We start from the raw sequence: 15915 nt of genomic DNA on the forward strand, positions 1-15915 counted from the left end.
AAATCACAGCCAACGCTTGTCTCCTCTGAACCATGGCCGGTCACGTGATAGCGTGTATGACATGCAGGTGTCTGATGGGGCACAGCTGGCTCCGAGGTTCCCTCCTCCCCACAGAGGATCCTGAGTTTATTGAGAAGGCAGTTCCCCTGGGAAGGAGGCACTCAGCAGAACCCTGAGTGGGGCCCCGAGGCTCTGCCGTGAAGGCCCTGTGCAAAGGCTGGCGGGATCACCGGCTGAGAGCTGGCAGGTGGAGCGCGCGTTCCATGCACTAGCTTTCCTTTATGGTGCCAGGCAGATGTGAGAAGGTCCCAGGGTCACCAAGTTGGCTGCAGGCAGCACAGTAAGAGGACAACCGCGGCAGCACAGGGACAGGCATCGGGAGCAATGGGGTCAACAGGGGCCGCCACGCTGTGGGACCACCAGCCCAGGGCTCCTGGAACCTGATTGTTAAGGAGTAGCCACACATCCAGACTGTTGGTGATGTTTCCTGATGTTTACATTTGAGAAACCAATTTGAAATTTTAGAGGCAGTGCAGGCCACCAGTGTGCAGTACTGTTGGAGGAGAATGCCGTGAAAGAAGGTTTATTTTCAAAAGCTTCAGTGCTTGCAGGGCAGAGCCAGCTCTCTGGAGCCTTGCAGGCTTTCCCAATGCTGGCAAAGGCATATCCAGCTTTTTTCTCCAGCTCATCACCCTGCAAAAAGCGGCCCTCGGGCCTGGTCTGGGCCCTGGTTAGGAAAGCGCAGGAAGTGTCCGTGGGAAGCCTCTGATTGTCCCCGGGGGAGGGTGTACACCCACAGGGTTCTGATGAATTCTGCCTGTGACCATCCAGCTCCATCTGCCAGAGAGACCGGGGGCTGCCCGAGAAATCGATGCTGGCTGTGGCATGAAGCAAGACAGGGCCGTTTAACAGCGCAGGGTGTGAGAGGTCCCCAGTGGCCACCGTTCCGTGGAAATGAGGCCTTGAGTTGACAGAGCCATGCTGTCGTGTGTGCCGGGGATACATCGGAGGGGATACATCGGGAGCCAGCAACACACAGCGCATTGTGTTCCCTTAATATTTGAGGCACGGAGTCAGGGTGTGCTGATGAGAGCATAGCACTAATGGGTCTCCGTGGGGAAGGGCGGGTGGAGCTGCCAGGCCGGGAGAGGTTTTGCAGCCACAGAAGTAACCAGGGCCCACTCAAGCAGTTGTGATCAATAAAAGATGTTGCCCTGCCAGGACTAGGAGATGCACAGCCTGCTCTCAGAGTCAGGCCTGGATTGTCTGAGCACGGTGCTGCAAGGAGACGGCTGCCCTCCCCTCCTCCATTATTCCTAACCAGCACGTCCAGAGAGTCGTCGCCCCGAGAAAAACCATCAGCCCACACATTTGTTATCGTGCTCCTCCCTCCCAAGACAATAGCAGATACAATCCCCAAGTGCCTCCTGGCTCTCTGCTTCTGCTGCTGTAATTGACAGACTCCTTCTGTGCCAATGAATGCAGACCCTTCACATCAACGTAACAACACACCCAGGGCCAGCACATGCAGTCCTGTTCCATTTAATAAGCCTCCCCTTCCTTTGGAGGAGCTGAGGGTGTGGAGGGACACAGCTGAGCCTTTTGGTTTTTTTTTTTTTTTTTTTTGATGCTGAGTTTTGTTCTTGCCCCCCAGGCTGGGGTGCAGTGGCGCTATCATGACTCACTGAAACCTCTGCCTCCCGGGTTCAAGCGATTCTCCTGCCTCAGCCTCCTGACTAGTTGGGATTACAATCACCAAGCCTGGCTAATTTTTTTGTATTTTTAATAGAGACAGGGTTTCAACATGTAGGCCAGGCTGGTCTCGAACTCCTGACCTCAGGTGATCCACCTGCCTCAGCCTTCCCAAAGTGCTAGGATTACAGGCATAAGCCACCACACCCGGCTGAGCCTTCTGTTTTTTTGCAACACTGAGGCCAAAGGACACAGCCGTTCTCCAAGCAATCACTCAGTAACATGAGAGAGGATCCCGGGAGATTGTTGATACATGTCTGGAGGATCATTGGGCCGGGAGCATGGCAAACCTTGACAAATCCTGTGGCTTTTCACCCAACAGTTTTAAAGGCATTTAATTTTTTTTTTTTTTTTTGGAGACAGAGTCTCACTCTGTTGCCCAGCAGGCTGGAGTGCAATGGTGTGATCTCGGCTCACTGCAGCCTCGCCTCCTGGATTCAAGCGATTCTTCTGCCTCAGCCTCCTGAGTAGCTGCAACTACAGGCACGTGATGCCCAGCTAATTTTTGTATTTTTGGTAGAGATGGGGTTTCACCATATTGGCCAGGCTGATCTTGAACTCCTGACCTCGTGATCCACCCGCCTCGGCCTCCCAAAGTGCTGGGATTACATGCATGATCCACTGTGGCCGACTGGCATTTGATTTTAAGGAAATCCTTATATGCAAGGATGTTCATCACAGCATTATTTATAATAGCTGATTATTAGATGTAATTTTTTTTTTTTTTTTTGAGACAGAGTCTTGCTCTGTTGCCCAGGCTGGAGTGCAGTGGCGTGATCTTGGCTCACTGCAAGCTCCGCCTCCCGGGTTCACACCATTCTCCTGCCTCAGCCTCCTGAGTAGCTGGGACTATAGGCACCCGCCACCACGCCCAGCTAATTTTTTTGTATTTTTAGTAGAGATGGGGTTTCATTGTGTTAGCCAGGATGGTCTCGATCTCCTGACCCGTCCCATCCTCCCAAAGTGTATTAGATGTAATTTAAGTGTCCCGTAGAGGAATGAGTAGCGTCCACTAAAAGAGTATTCTACAGCCATAGGTTCAAATCTGGGCTGTGCTATTATTTTTTCACCTAACTCAGGCAAGTTCTCTAACCTGTAAGCCATTCTCATTTGCAGAACCTGCTTGTTTGCCGCACTGTCTCCCCATGTGGTTAAATGAGATGCTGTGTGTAAGATGACTGGCACAGGCCATCATCAGTGACTTACTGGACATTTACTGTCCCCAGCGGTAGTGACTGCTAAAAATTGCATGTTTGAAGAATATATAATGACAGGAAATAAGTGAAGCATGTAATTTCATATGATCCAAATGTCATTACAAATCTCTTGTTTTTATGTGCAAAGCTAAATCGTCTCTGGAGATAGGATTGTACGTGCATTTTATCTTTTTATAGTTTTCAGTACGTTCCAGGTTTTCTTGGGAAGCATCTCAGTATTAAAAAAGGTATATGTATACATATGTCAAAACTTATCAAAATGTCTGTGTTAAATACAGGCAGCGTAGAGTACGTCAGTGATCACTCAATCAAGCTGTTAAAACAACAGCACGTTCTCCTCACTCTCCCACTGAGTTGCGGGTGTAAAGAGTTAGGATCGGGGTGTGGAGAGAGGCGAGGGCTGTGGAGATGAGACTTTTCTCTGCCCTGGGGGTGCTCAGAAACAAGAGGGTCTGCACTAGCCAAGATACAGGGCAGACTGAGGAGGACGGGCTGGGAGAGGAAGAAATTGCTCCTGGCAGGCTGGTTGGCACGTGGCGCTTTGCTGAGGGGAGTGGTGACTGTCAGTGGGGCAGTGGAGGGGGGAGTGAACGAACCTGCCCAGGGGGCTGGGGCTTCCATCCTGAGTGCAAATCGATGAGGCAGTAAGATGGGGAGAAGGCATTCAGGGAGAGGTAAGAGCTGGAGCAGAGGCGTGGAGAGATGAGCTGACCCGGCAGGCAGGTTCAAGGGCTTGGCTGGGAAGTAACTGGCCTGCAGTGGCAGGAGGTCCAAGTGGGTCATGGTGGAGGGACAGAGAGTGGGCTGTGGGGTGGGGGCCAGAGGATGGGATTGGGGAAGGCCAACTCCCCTGGGTCTAGGGGTTGAATGGGAAGCAGGGAGGGAGGCCCCTGCCCTAGGAACCAGAGGCTGGTAGGGCTGGAGCCTAAAGGGTTCCCGGGGGACGGGTCTTTGAGCAGGAACTTTGCAGATGGGCAGAGGGGCTGGCCTTGGAGGGTGGGAGGCGCTGGCTGCTTGGAGCCAGGGACCTGTGTGGTGCCTGGAAGCAGGGCAGTGCGGTGGGAAGTGAGCCAGGTGTAGGTTTATCCTCTCTGCCCCTCTATGGCTGTGTGGCTTTCAGAAGTCCGTCAGCCAGGGAAAGCTGGGTTTCTTCACCTGCAGGGTGAGGGCAGCACCCGCATCGCCTGTTCTAAGAATCTGCTTGATACATGTGTACTGTCATTGTGAAGGAATGGTGGCATGTCATCTTGATTAGGCTTAGTGGTGCCTCTAAAGTGGGTTTTTCTTTCTGACCTTCTAGATTGCCAGTGTCCTGACGTCACAGAAGCCCTCTGTCCTCCTCACTTTGGTAAGTGGCTGGTGTCCAGGGGTGGGGCAGTGCTTGGCTCTGGGGAGGGTTTTTAGGGGGCCACCTCCCCTGCAGAGGTTGGGACCATAGGGGAGGATTAAGAAACTGAGAGGGGTCAGGTGCGGGGGCTCATGCCTGTTATGCCTTGAGAGGCCAAGGTGGGAGGATCGCTTGAGGCCAGGAGTTCCAGGTCAGCCTGGGCAACATGGCAAGACCCTGACTCTACAACAAATTAAAAAGTTAGCCAGGCCTGGTGGCATGTGCTTGTGGTTGCAGCTACTTGGGAGACTGAGGCGGGAGATATGCTTGAGCCCAGGAGTTTGAGGCTGCAGTGAGGTATGATCGCGCCAACTGCACTCCAGTCTGGGCCACAGACAGGACTCTGTCTCAAAAAAGAAAAAAAGAAACCAAGAGGAATGGTTATCGGTGATAAGTAGCAACACCTGCTCAGTCTGAATAGCCAACTGTTTATGGGACCCCATCCTTGAGTCTCCCCGGGACCTGCTGTGTCCTGTCATGAGGATGTGGACGAGACACCACACCCACTCCTAGGGTTAAGCCCGGCTAGAAGATGTAGTTGTGTCAGGCTGAACTCATGGAATTTGTGGGTGTAGAAAGTTTAATGGGTACCAAAATATAGCTAAGTAGAACAAATCAGATCTAGTATTTGATAGCACAACAGGGTGACTACAGTCAACAATAATTTATTGTATATTTAAAAATAACCAGAAGAGTATAATTGGATTGTAATAGAAAGGATAAATGCTTGAGGAGATGGATACCCCATGTATCCTGATGTGATTATTCCACATTGCGTACCTGTATCAGAATATCTCATGTACCCCATAAATGTATACACCTAATACCTACCCACGAAAATTAAAAATAAAAAATTTGAAAAGGAAAAAGGAAAGTTTACTCTCATCCTCTGTCTCCCCTGTTAATAGAATCTGAAAACCACACCCCCTGGCATCTGCCCTCAAGGTAGCAGGGGTGTGGGGCGCAGTGACTGACCGAGGGCCTGGGCTGGGGTGGGGAGTGCAAGGTGGGCTCTGGGTACGCTGGCAGGGTTTTGGGGGCACTTGGGCTGTGGCGTGCCCCCAGAGAATTCTGTGAAATTTCTCAGAGAAGTGTACTTTCTTACACTTCGTTGAGCTTGGGAGTTTCATATAAGAGGCATGTCCACAAGCCGCCTTCCTCCCAAAGTGACCCTTCCCTCTTGTCTTTTTTTTTTTTTTTTTTTGAGATGGAATATAAAAAGCAAAATTTATTCAAAGACCCGTGCTGACATTCTTAAATATCTGCTAGCCATAATAAATCAATATACTTTATGTTCTTAGCTCCCACAATTTAGCCTAAATATTCCCCCTGGCATGCTTATACTGGTCCAAGCAAGCATTAAGTCATGGCCTGTTCCTCTGCCTTATTTAAAAGTGTTTTTACCTTTGTCAGCATCCCACAAGTTCCTTCCTCCTTCCTTTCTTCCCCTCTACCTTTGCCTCTTTTAAAAAGTTCTAAGTTGCTAGCCAGTCAGGACAAATACAGAATGTAAGGTCCCGTTACAGCCAGTGGAAACTGGACACAGCAGTAGGGTGGACATGTCAGGTTGTAAATGACCCTGTCTCCTTTGTTCGGTGTACTCTCGTAGCAAAACTGCTGGCAAGTGCACCCTTTCTGCAGGAAGTGAAAGTGGCCTTACTAAATAAAGTTTATGTTCAAGTGCTATTTCTCTATGGCACTGAAGAACAAGCATGTCAGACATGGAGTTTTGCTCTTGTTGCCCAGGCTAGATAGAGTGCAGTGGAGTGATCTCGGCTCACCGCAACCTCCGTCTCCCGGGTTCAAGCAATTCTCCTGCCTCAGCCTCCCAAGTAGCTGGGATTACAGACATGCGCCACCACACCCAGCTAATTTCGTGTTTTTAGAGACAGGGTTTCACCATGTTGATCAGGCTGGTCTCACACTCCCAAACTCAGGTGATCTGCCCACCTCAGCTCCCCAAAGTGCTGGGATTACAGGCATGAGCCACTGTGCCCAGCCTTTCTCTTTTCTTAATTGATTTTTACCGAAATAGTTTTTTTGGGTTATTTCCGTTTGCACTTGGCGCCCTTTTTTTGCTTTACTGTTGATGGCTACTGTTGAAGCTTATGTGAGATGGCTAGTATCACAATGGCTACTGTTGAAGCTTATGTGAGATGATTACTGTCATAGGTGATCCAATGTGTTTAATTTAGATGTACGGTTAGACATCAAGCTGAAGTTCTGGGTAAAGAAATGGTGATTTAAAATGCCTCGCCCAGGCCAGGCGTAGTGGCTCATGCCTGTAATCCCAGCACTTTGGGAGGCCGAGGTGGGCGGATTACTTGAGGTCAAGAGTTCGAGACCAGCCTGGCCAACATGGCAGAACCCTGTCTCTACTAAAAATATAAAAATTAGCTGGGCATGGTGGTGCGCACCTGTAATCCCAGCTACTCGAGAGGCTGAGGCAGGAGAATCACTTGAAGTTGGGAGGTGGAGGCTGAGGTGAGCTGAGATGGTGCCACCACACTCCAGCCTGGGCGACAGAGCAAGACACTGTCTCAAATAAATAAATAAACAAACAAACAAATAAATAAATAAATAAATAAATAAATAAATAAATAAAATGACTTGCCTCTCTGGAGAGGGCCCATTTTTCCCCAAATCCCTTGTTTTGTCTCCACTCCTGTCCGACTCCATCCTTGGCGTTAAGAGAGGAATGTCACCTGCTTCTTAGCAGTCCTGCCAGAGTCGGGTCCTGCACGCCTCCCCAGAAGGGCTGGATTCGACAGGACTCTTGGATATTGTACAGTTAGTGCGGAGTGTGTGCAGGAAAGGGAAGATGGACCAGGCTGAGGAGAGCAGATTTGTAGTGGGAGTGGCCCTGAATCCTTGCCTGTGCCTGGGCAGCCTGGCTGGTTTCAACAGGGTGCTCTCACCTCCATGGAGAAGGCCTTGCTGTGCAGCTGGAACGCTGCAGAGTTTGGGGGGCCCCCACTTCCTCCACTTGGCAAGTGGTAGCAAAGGAGGGCTGCCCTTGTGTTGGGGCAGGGTGGCTCATGTGTCAGGGGAAGGCAGGAGGGGATGGGCTGGTTGGGGTGCGGGGGATCCTGTTCATACCTGTCCTGAGCCTGGCTGGAGGTCTTAGGGGTGCAGGCTGTGGGGGTACCGTGCAGCACCGTGTGACATGTCTGTGTTCTCTCTCCGCAGCGTGGCGTCAACACGGACAGCGGCAGCGTCTGCAGGGAGGCCTCCTTTGACGGCATCAGCAAGTAAGTCCTGGGCCCCCAGGGACTCTTTCCCCACCCTCCCCCACTCCCACCTTCACCAGCACGTCTTTCCCGGTCTACAAATAAGACATGAACTATGTAAACTTCTCTTTAAGGCGTTTGGGCATTTTGAGGAAATGTTTAGAAGCATAATTTGCCAAAAATCACCTTGATTTTTCTTGAAGGAAAGGTGCCCCATCTCTGTTTGCTCCGTAAGGAAAGTGCTCAGGCAGCCCTGCCACTGGGCAGGGGCAGGGGCAGGCACAGGTGGTGCTGTTTTCCCTCTAGCGATCTGCTGTGAGCCCCTGTGGTCTGTGCATCAAGCTGCCCCACCCTGCCCTTTTTTTTGCTCTGTCACCCAGGCTGGAATGCAGTGGCCTGATCTTAGCTCGTGGCAACCTCCACCTCTCGAGTTGAAGCGATTCTCCTGCCTCAGCCTCCTGAGTAGCTGGGATTACAGGCATCCGCTAATTTTTGTATTTGTAGTAGAGATGGGGTTTTGTCATGTCGGCTAGGCTAGTCTCGAACTCGTGACCTCAGGTCATCCACCCACCTCGGCTTCCCAGAGTGCTGGGATTATAGATGTGAGACACTGCGCCTGGCCCAAGGCACCTCTCTTAGTCCCAGCCATTAACCCCTTCCAACCCGGCTCTCAGCAGCTCCCCCATGTCCCTTGCTGCCCTAATCCCAGGTAGGATCCCCTTAACCTCTTCTCTTAACTAACCAAGCACCAGGCTAAGCCTCCAAACTCTGCTTGGGAAGCGGTTCCCCTTTTCTCTCCAGGCAGGAGGACAGACCTTGGGCACAGGGAAAGAAGCCCCTCCCTTGCTTGTCACCCCTCACCCACGGCCCCTGGGAGAGCCTGGAGAGGGTAGGAGAGCCCTCCACGATGGCTTTGCGTGGTTCCCTGGACTGGCTGGTGACTGGCGCTGGGGGCCTGTGGCCTGCATTGTCGGCTGATGCTATAGCAGACAAGGCCCCTGCGCTCGAGACTGCTGAGCATGGACAGTGGGCAGCTTCCAGCCCCACCTCTGACACCTGGATCCCCAGCCCTTCTCCTGCCATTCATCCTCTGCAGCCCCCGTGTCCTCTGTTGTTCTCTGGTGGACCAAGGCAGTGATGGAGGAACCGCCTTACAATTGTGTATGAGCCCAAGCTGCTGGAATCTGTGTGTGTGATGTAGGGGTGATTAGGAGGGCTTATGAGCTCATAAATATGTATCATCTCCCCCCTCCCCCTATGCTAAGAGCGATGGGGTGGGCGGGGGGTGGGTAGTAGGTTTGCTTTTTCACTGCGCAGATCTCCGTGTCCTCCTGGGAGTTTCCCCAACGCGGCCCCGCCTCCCATACCTGGCAGCAATTAGCCCAGCTTGTTGAAATGCTGGCCATGGAGGTGGAGCTGCTCTCTCTCCCCAGGCCTCCCAGGCCCTCAGAGGGGGTACAGGCACTGCCAGCTGCTGCCTTTCCCAGGCCCAGGGCTCCCTGAATCCCCCCAGCACTACCTGGTGCTGGGTCTCCAGTGTCCTGCACACCTTTCCTCGACCATGCCATGAACCTCTCTAGGTCCTCTGCTTGGGTCTCTGCAGCAAGGGGACCCTCAGCTCCTCCACATGTAACCTGCTGCTGCCTGGGCTTGTGGTGGGCACTGGAGGAGATCATGCTCACCTGGAACCTGGCTCAGAGCTGGTGCTCAGTGGCAGTTGCCCACAAGCAAACCCCAGCAAATCCCATTGCTCCTCTGTGCCTCAGTCTCCCCATCTGCATGGTGAGCCAGGTGGGCTCCAGGATCACCGATTCCCAGTTTTCCCTGATGTCAATGAATCATGGGCCATCTCAGCGGTGAGAGCGTTGCTTGCTCCTCCTCTGGAGAGAATGCGGAGCCCCCCAGGAGCTCACATCTGACAGCTGTGTGGTGGGCGTGGTCCCAGCCAGGAGCTCCAGATGTGACCCCTGAAGCAGAGCTCTGCCAGCTGCTCCTTGAGGTTCCCTGAGGGAGGCTGGTGGGGCCCCGGGGAACCCTCATCACTGTCAGTGAGTGTCAGGAAGCCAAGGCTTCATTCTACCCCCCAGGAGGATTCCTAGGTGTGACCTCTCATCCCAGCCTTTGTCCCCTGTTGCCCCCCAGTCCCTGTGGCCCCTGCCAAAAGCCCAGAGGAGGCTGTGCTCTGCAAACTCCCCACCCCACCCTGTCACCACTGGGACACTTTCTGGAGAGCCAGGGACTGCCTTACTTTTGCATCATCTCCCCGGGCACCAGGCTGGTATCTCTCCAACCTCTGATCCAGGCCAGACTGGGGCAGACTGGGGGGTGCTCACCCAGCCCCTCAGCTGGGGGCTGGGCTGAGACACTGCCCCCCGCCCCCCCACACTGGGTGCTGGTGCATCAGTTTCCGCACCCATGCGTCAGGCTGTTGGCCGAGTCTCTGACTTGGCTGATGCAATGCGCTGCGGGTGAGAACCCTTGTGGCCATCTTTGGCCTGCTTGTTCTACTCCTTCCCCTCCTTGTTCCCTGCAGGGGGCCATCCACTCATGTCTCTCCCCTCGGGGCCTTCCACCTCACTGTCACCAGTGCTGCTTCACTGAGGCAGGAGCCTCTGGCTGGTGCCCCCTACCCTGCTTGCCGTGGACCCTGACATGGGGCTCCAGCCTCTGCCTCCAGCTGCCCCCAGCTGCTTCCCTATGGACAGTCTTGTCTGCATTCCTGGGGTCCAGGTGCAGCTTATCCCCCTGCCTTCCACTCACCCAGGCCGCCAGCACTTCTGTGCCGGGCTGGGCAGAGACTGTGTCCCCAAGAGCCGCCGCTGCTCAGTAACCACGTTCCCCTGCCTGCCGGGTGCACCTCCAGCTGCTAGCTGGGATATTAATAGCCTGTTTCCCAAGCAAGATGAATCTTGCTGTCGTCCTCCTCTCCAATACGCAGCTGCTTCCGCCCCAGTTGCCTCTCACTGCTCTAATGAAGCTCCTTGTTCCTGGAATTGTCCTTTCTGACCCTTTGAAATGTCTCTGCAACACTTTGCACCTTGGGCTTCGATTGACCTCCTGCTCTAACAGAAGTTCAGGTTTGGCCTCTTGGTTTGACCTGAGGGGCACACCCCTCCCCAGCTCCCCTCATCCCTTGGCCTGCAGGGAAGAGGAGCTTGTGGTAGACAGTGGCCCCCACTGTCTTCCCAGCCTAGACCCTCAGGGCCCTGGTCCAGCTGGATGGTTGGCCCTCCAGGTGTGGCTACTTGGGGTGTCTGGCCTGGGGTCTGCCCCACTTGAGCTCAGCCTTGGTCTCAAACCTCCCTCTGCCTCCCCAGATCAGGGCCAGGTCGCCTGCTGCCTGCAGTAGGAGTGTGCGGGGTCTCGAGGTGTGGGGACAGCAGAGGATAAGGAACAGAGGGAACAGGGCAGAGGTGGGCTGAGGGTGGTGAGCAATGCGTACTGCCAGAGAGACCGGGGGAGCCCCCTATGGCCTGAGGCCCTGGGCTCACCCAGTGGTGTGGCTCGGCGTGATGACAGTAGCGTGAAGGGCGTAGGCCGGGATGGTCTGTAGGGCCTTTTGAGTTTGTGGTCTGGCCCAGGCCGCAGCTCCGTGTGTGGCTTGATTGGAGCAGTCTCGAGGAAGATTTGGGAAGAGCAGGCCTTGCTGCAGCCTCTGGCAGGAGGGGTGGGTGTGGGCATGGGGTCAGGTGCTCATTGCCAGGTCCTGGCAGGGGCATGATGGGGGGTTGGTTTGGCGGCTGGGGTGGGGGGCTGAGGTGGGGAGGGGAACCCTACAGCAAGAGACTTGAGACTTCTTCCTGTGGATGGCAAGCACCACGGGTCCCTGGAACACTTGGCTCCTGAAGGCTGGGAGCAAAGTCAGACATGGTAGATTGCTGAGAGCATCTAAGGAGGTAGACTTTAGGCCAGGTTTTCCTGAGAGCGGGAGACTGACCATGAACGAGAGATGGTCCGTTGGGGGATTGTTGGCAGGGGCCGAGTGGCCTGAGCTGAGGGCTGCCTGTCCATCAGGTTTCCATGCCTTAGCGGGGGTGCCTTTTTGGCACAAGGCAGTCGCCTCCCAGACAGACAGAAGCTGTACCCTGGGCGTGGGCAGTGAGTAACAGGGCTCCGTTTCTTGCCATTGGCTGAGAAAGAAATATGGTTGGTATTTTACATTTTTTATATCAGTGTAAGAAATACACTTATACAGGCTAAGTGTATTTCTTACCTTTTGGCATTTACTTAGATCACCTTGCACATTTGAAGACAATTGGTAATGGATTGATTCTGTCTAAGCAAGCAGTTAAAGATGAAATTCTGAATTTGGGAGTTGTTAATGCAGAAATATTAATATTCAAAGATGTGAATTTTAAAACCCAGAAAGTAGAGGTACGTTATTAAAACTTGACGATTACAGCAAAATACCAATCTGTGGTTTGAGGACCATGGTTTTCTGGTTACTGTTAACTTGGATATCAAGTTAATATTTAGGATTGGCTTCCTTTTTTTTTTTTTTTTTTTTTGAGACAGAGTCTTGCTCTGTTGCCCAGGCTGGAGTGCAGTGGCACGATATTGGCTCATTGCAACCTTCACTTCCCAGGTTCCAACAATTCTCCTGCCTCAGCCTCCCGAGTAGCTGGGATTACAGGCATGTGCCACCACACGTGGCTAATTTTTGTATTTTTTAGTAGAGGCGGGGTTTCACCATGTTGGCCAGGCTGGTCTCGAACTCCTGACCTCAGGCGATCCACCTGCTTCGGCTTCCCAAAATGCTGGGATTACAGGCATGAGCCACCGTGCCCGGCCAGGATTGGCTTTCTAATTGTGACCCATGGAGTTCTCGGTGAGGGGAGGGACCCTCAAGAGGTAAGAATCTGACCCAGCCCTTTGGCAGGGAGCAGAGTGGAGGGGCTGCCTCATCTTTGGGTGAGATACTCCAGGGAGAAAGACAGGGGCTTTGGCCCTTTCACCTCCCAGCCCACATTTAGAGCTCATCAAGAAATTACACTATGCTTCCAGGGCACTCCTACCCTCACAGGCCCAATGGGATTTCATTGATACTTTTACACGATTAATACATGCTCATTGTAGATAATGCTAACCAGCATGGAGGCAAAAACGAGAACTATATGAACCCAGGGTTCAACCTGTTAACTTTGTCTTTTGGATTCTTCCATGTGTGTCTGATTGTGTTTCTCTGAGTATATTTTCGTGTCTGTGTATCTGTGTATATATATTGATCTGTGTCTGTGTGTACCTGTATGTGTGTATATCAGGGTGTAGATCTTTTTGTATGTATTTGTCTGAGTATGTGTGTGTATATCTGTGTGTCTGCATTCCCCTAAGCTTGTGCCTTAGTGTGTGTTTGTGTGTATGTGTTCTTGTTCATGCCTGCCTACGTCTGTGTGTGTCTGTGCATATACAGTGGGGTCTATCTATGTGTGTCTGAGCATTACCCTGTTGTGCACATGGCTGTGTGTGTCCATGTGTGCCTCTTTTCCAAGTGTATGCCTCTCTCTGTGTGTCTGTGTGTGTGCATCTGTGTCTGCGTGCTGAATCACTCTGTGCTGGGTCACTTTGCTGCTTGTGTACATGTGCGCGTGTATATGCATACGTACGTTGAGTAAAATGAAGCGGTGGTGGTGTGTTTGTCTATTGAGTATATTGGCCACTGCTTTTCCTGAGGTCAAAGTGGCATTTGGTGCAATGGGAGCCAGAGGCTATTTTGTAGTCTTGATTTATGTCACCTGCTGCCCTGTTCTTCACTCTGAAGCACACTGGCTGCCCGTAGTCTCTTTGATATTTCATAAGTAAGGCTTTGATTCCACAACATTTAGGTTGACTTTGAATCATATAGTCCTGTTTATGTAGTTAAGGATCCTGAAAGCTTCAGAGATCTGGAATCCTCTCAGTCTGCTGTTACCCCCTTCTCTCTTCTCTCCCCTGTCCCTGCCCTTGTTCAGTTGGCTCAGCTAGGAGAAGGGCTGCTGGCCTCACAACCATGGCATTACATCAATGTTTTCAACACCATTAGCGGAGCCTTGGAGGGTGCCTGGCTTGCAGGAGGACAGGAGGTCACGACCCTGCATGTGCTTGTGTGTGCTATCCTTCCCTAAGATGGGGCAGGTCGTTTTTTCTTTCTTTAAAGAGACAGGGTGTCACTCTTGCCCAGGCAGCTGGAGTACAGTGGTGCAATCATGAATTACTATAGCCTCAACCTCCTGGGCTCAAGCAATCATCCCGCCTCAGCCTCCTGAATAGCTGGGACTACGGGTGTGGGCCAACACACCCAGATAATTTTTAAATTTTTTGTAGAGACAAAGTCTCGCTGTGTTGCCCAGGCTGGTCTTCAACTCCTGGGCTCAAGTGATCTTTCTGCGTTGGCCTCCCAAACTGTTGGGATTACAGGTGTGAGCCACCACACCTGACTAAGGAGCAGGTCTTGGAATCCAGAGAGTTGAAGTCTTGCCGAGGCTTCTCTGCTGAGGCCTATAGCTTGTGCTAGGCTACCTTGTTCTCCAGCTTGAGCTCTGGGTCACACATGGTTCTCTTGTGTCAGAGATGTGCCCTGACCTGATCCTTTTGTCTCCTGGGGTCACCTTTTCAATGGTGTTCATCTTATCGAAGAACAGCTTTTGGCTTTGTAGATTTTTCTTATATGTTTCCTTTTTATTTCATTGCTTTACAAGGGGCATTCTTAGGATGGAAGTTCAGATCACTGATTTTCAGTGTTCTTTTCTGCTGTGTATATTTAGAGCTATGAGTTTTCCTGTGAGCACTGCTTTAGCTGAATTTCTCACAGGTTATGATATTTCATATTGTTATTTTCTAATTTCATTGCATTTTTATCTTTGAACCATGGGTATTTTTTGATTTCTCATTTAATTCTGTGATTAATGAACGTTCTCTGCATCTCAGCCCTTTAAAATATGTTGAAACTTCCAGCATGTGACCATTATGATGAATGTTTCACATACACTTAAAAAAAGTATGTATTCTGCAGCTATGGGCCATAGTGTCCTGTATATGTCAATTACATCAAGTTGGTTAATTTATTGTTTATATCTTCTATATCTTCCCTGATTTCCCTACTTGCTTATTCTGTCACTACTACGTTATTTTATGGCTGAAAATATTTTTTCTATGGATACTTACCACATTTCGTTTGTCCATTCATCAGATGGTGGACATCTGGGTTGCTTCCAACTTTTGGCTGTTCTGAGTAATGCTGCTATGAGCATAGATGTCAAACTTCTTGTGTGAACATATGCTTTCAGTTCCCTTGGGTATATACCTACAAGTGGAATTGCAGGGTCATCTGGGTGCCTTTCATGTCTTTTCTTGCCTATTTGCCTTGGCTAGAACCTGCAGTACGGGGTTGAATAGACTTGGAGACAGCAGACATGCTTGCCTTGCTCCTCATCTTAGGGGAAAGCTTTTAGTCTTTTACCATTTGGTATGTTACGATATTAGTTGAGGGGATTTTTTGTAGATGCTTTTTATCAAGTTGAAGAAGTTCCCTTCCCTCCCTAGTTCATCGAGTGTTTATTATGAAAAGGTGTTGGATTTTATCAGATTGTTTTTCTCCATCTATTTATACAAGCATATGGTTTTGTTATGTGTTCTATTAATATGATTGATGTGTTACATTGATTTATTTTTGTATGTTGAAGGAATCTTGCATTCCTGGGAAAAAATCCCACTCGGTCATGATGTATATATATCCTTTTTATATGTTGCTGGATTCTGTTTGCTAGTGTTTTGTTGAAAAATTTTTGTGTCTCTCTTCACAAGGAATTTGGGTGTGTAGTTTTATTTTCTTAAGGTGTCTTTGTCTAACTTAGCATCAAGGTAATACTGACCTTGTAGAATGGTTGAAAAGTATTGCCTCTTCTTCTGTTGTTGTTGTTCTTGTTGTTTTTTATTTGTTTGATTGTTTGTTTTGAGACGGAATCTCGCTCTGTCTCCCAGGCTGGAGTGCAGTGGTGTGATCTCAGCTCACTGTACCTCCGCCTCCTGGGTCCATGTGATTCTCCTGCCTCAGCCTCCCAAGTAGCTGGGATTACAGGCGCACAGCACTATGCTTGGCTAATTTTTTAAATTTTTAGTAGAGATGGTGTTTTGCTGTGTCGGCCAGGCTGGTCTTGAACTCCTGACCTCAAGCCATCCTCCCACCTCTGCCTCCCAGAGTGCTGGGATTACAGGCATGAGCCACAGCTCCTGGCCCTTTTCTGGTAAGAGTTTATGAAAATTGGTGTTAATTCTTTAAACATTTGATAGAATTGCTATTCATTTCATAGAAGACATTTGGTCCTGGGCTTTTCTTTATGAGAAGTTTTTTTTT

At 50.8% G+C, this 15915-nt stretch overlaps 1 protein-coding gene across 1 annotated transcript in view; it reads left to right on the forward strand.

Moving 5' to 3' along the window:
* Nucleotides 1-15915, forward strand: part of LOC105550367 (xaa-Pro dipeptidase-like) — a 128948-nt gene that overhangs the window by 10256 nt on the left and 102777 nt on the right. Inside the window, exons 4-5 of the mRNA XM_011995274.1 lie at nucleotides 4270-4317; nucleotides 7546-7607. Coding sequence (XP_011850664.1) covers nucleotides 4270-4317; nucleotides 7546-7607 — 110 coding nt within the window. The remainder of the gene's footprint in view (nucleotides 1-4269; nucleotides 4318-7545; nucleotides 7608-15915) is intronic.

The sequence above is a fragment of the Mandrillus leucophaeus genome, unplaced genomic scaffold (assembly GCF_000951045.1).
Source record: "Mandrillus leucophaeus isolate KB7577 unplaced genomic scaffold, Mleu.le_1.0 Scaffold48, whole genome shotgun sequence".
Taxonomy (NCBI): domain Eukaryota; kingdom Metazoa; phylum Chordata; class Mammalia; order Primates; family Cercopithecidae; genus Mandrillus; species Mandrillus leucophaeus.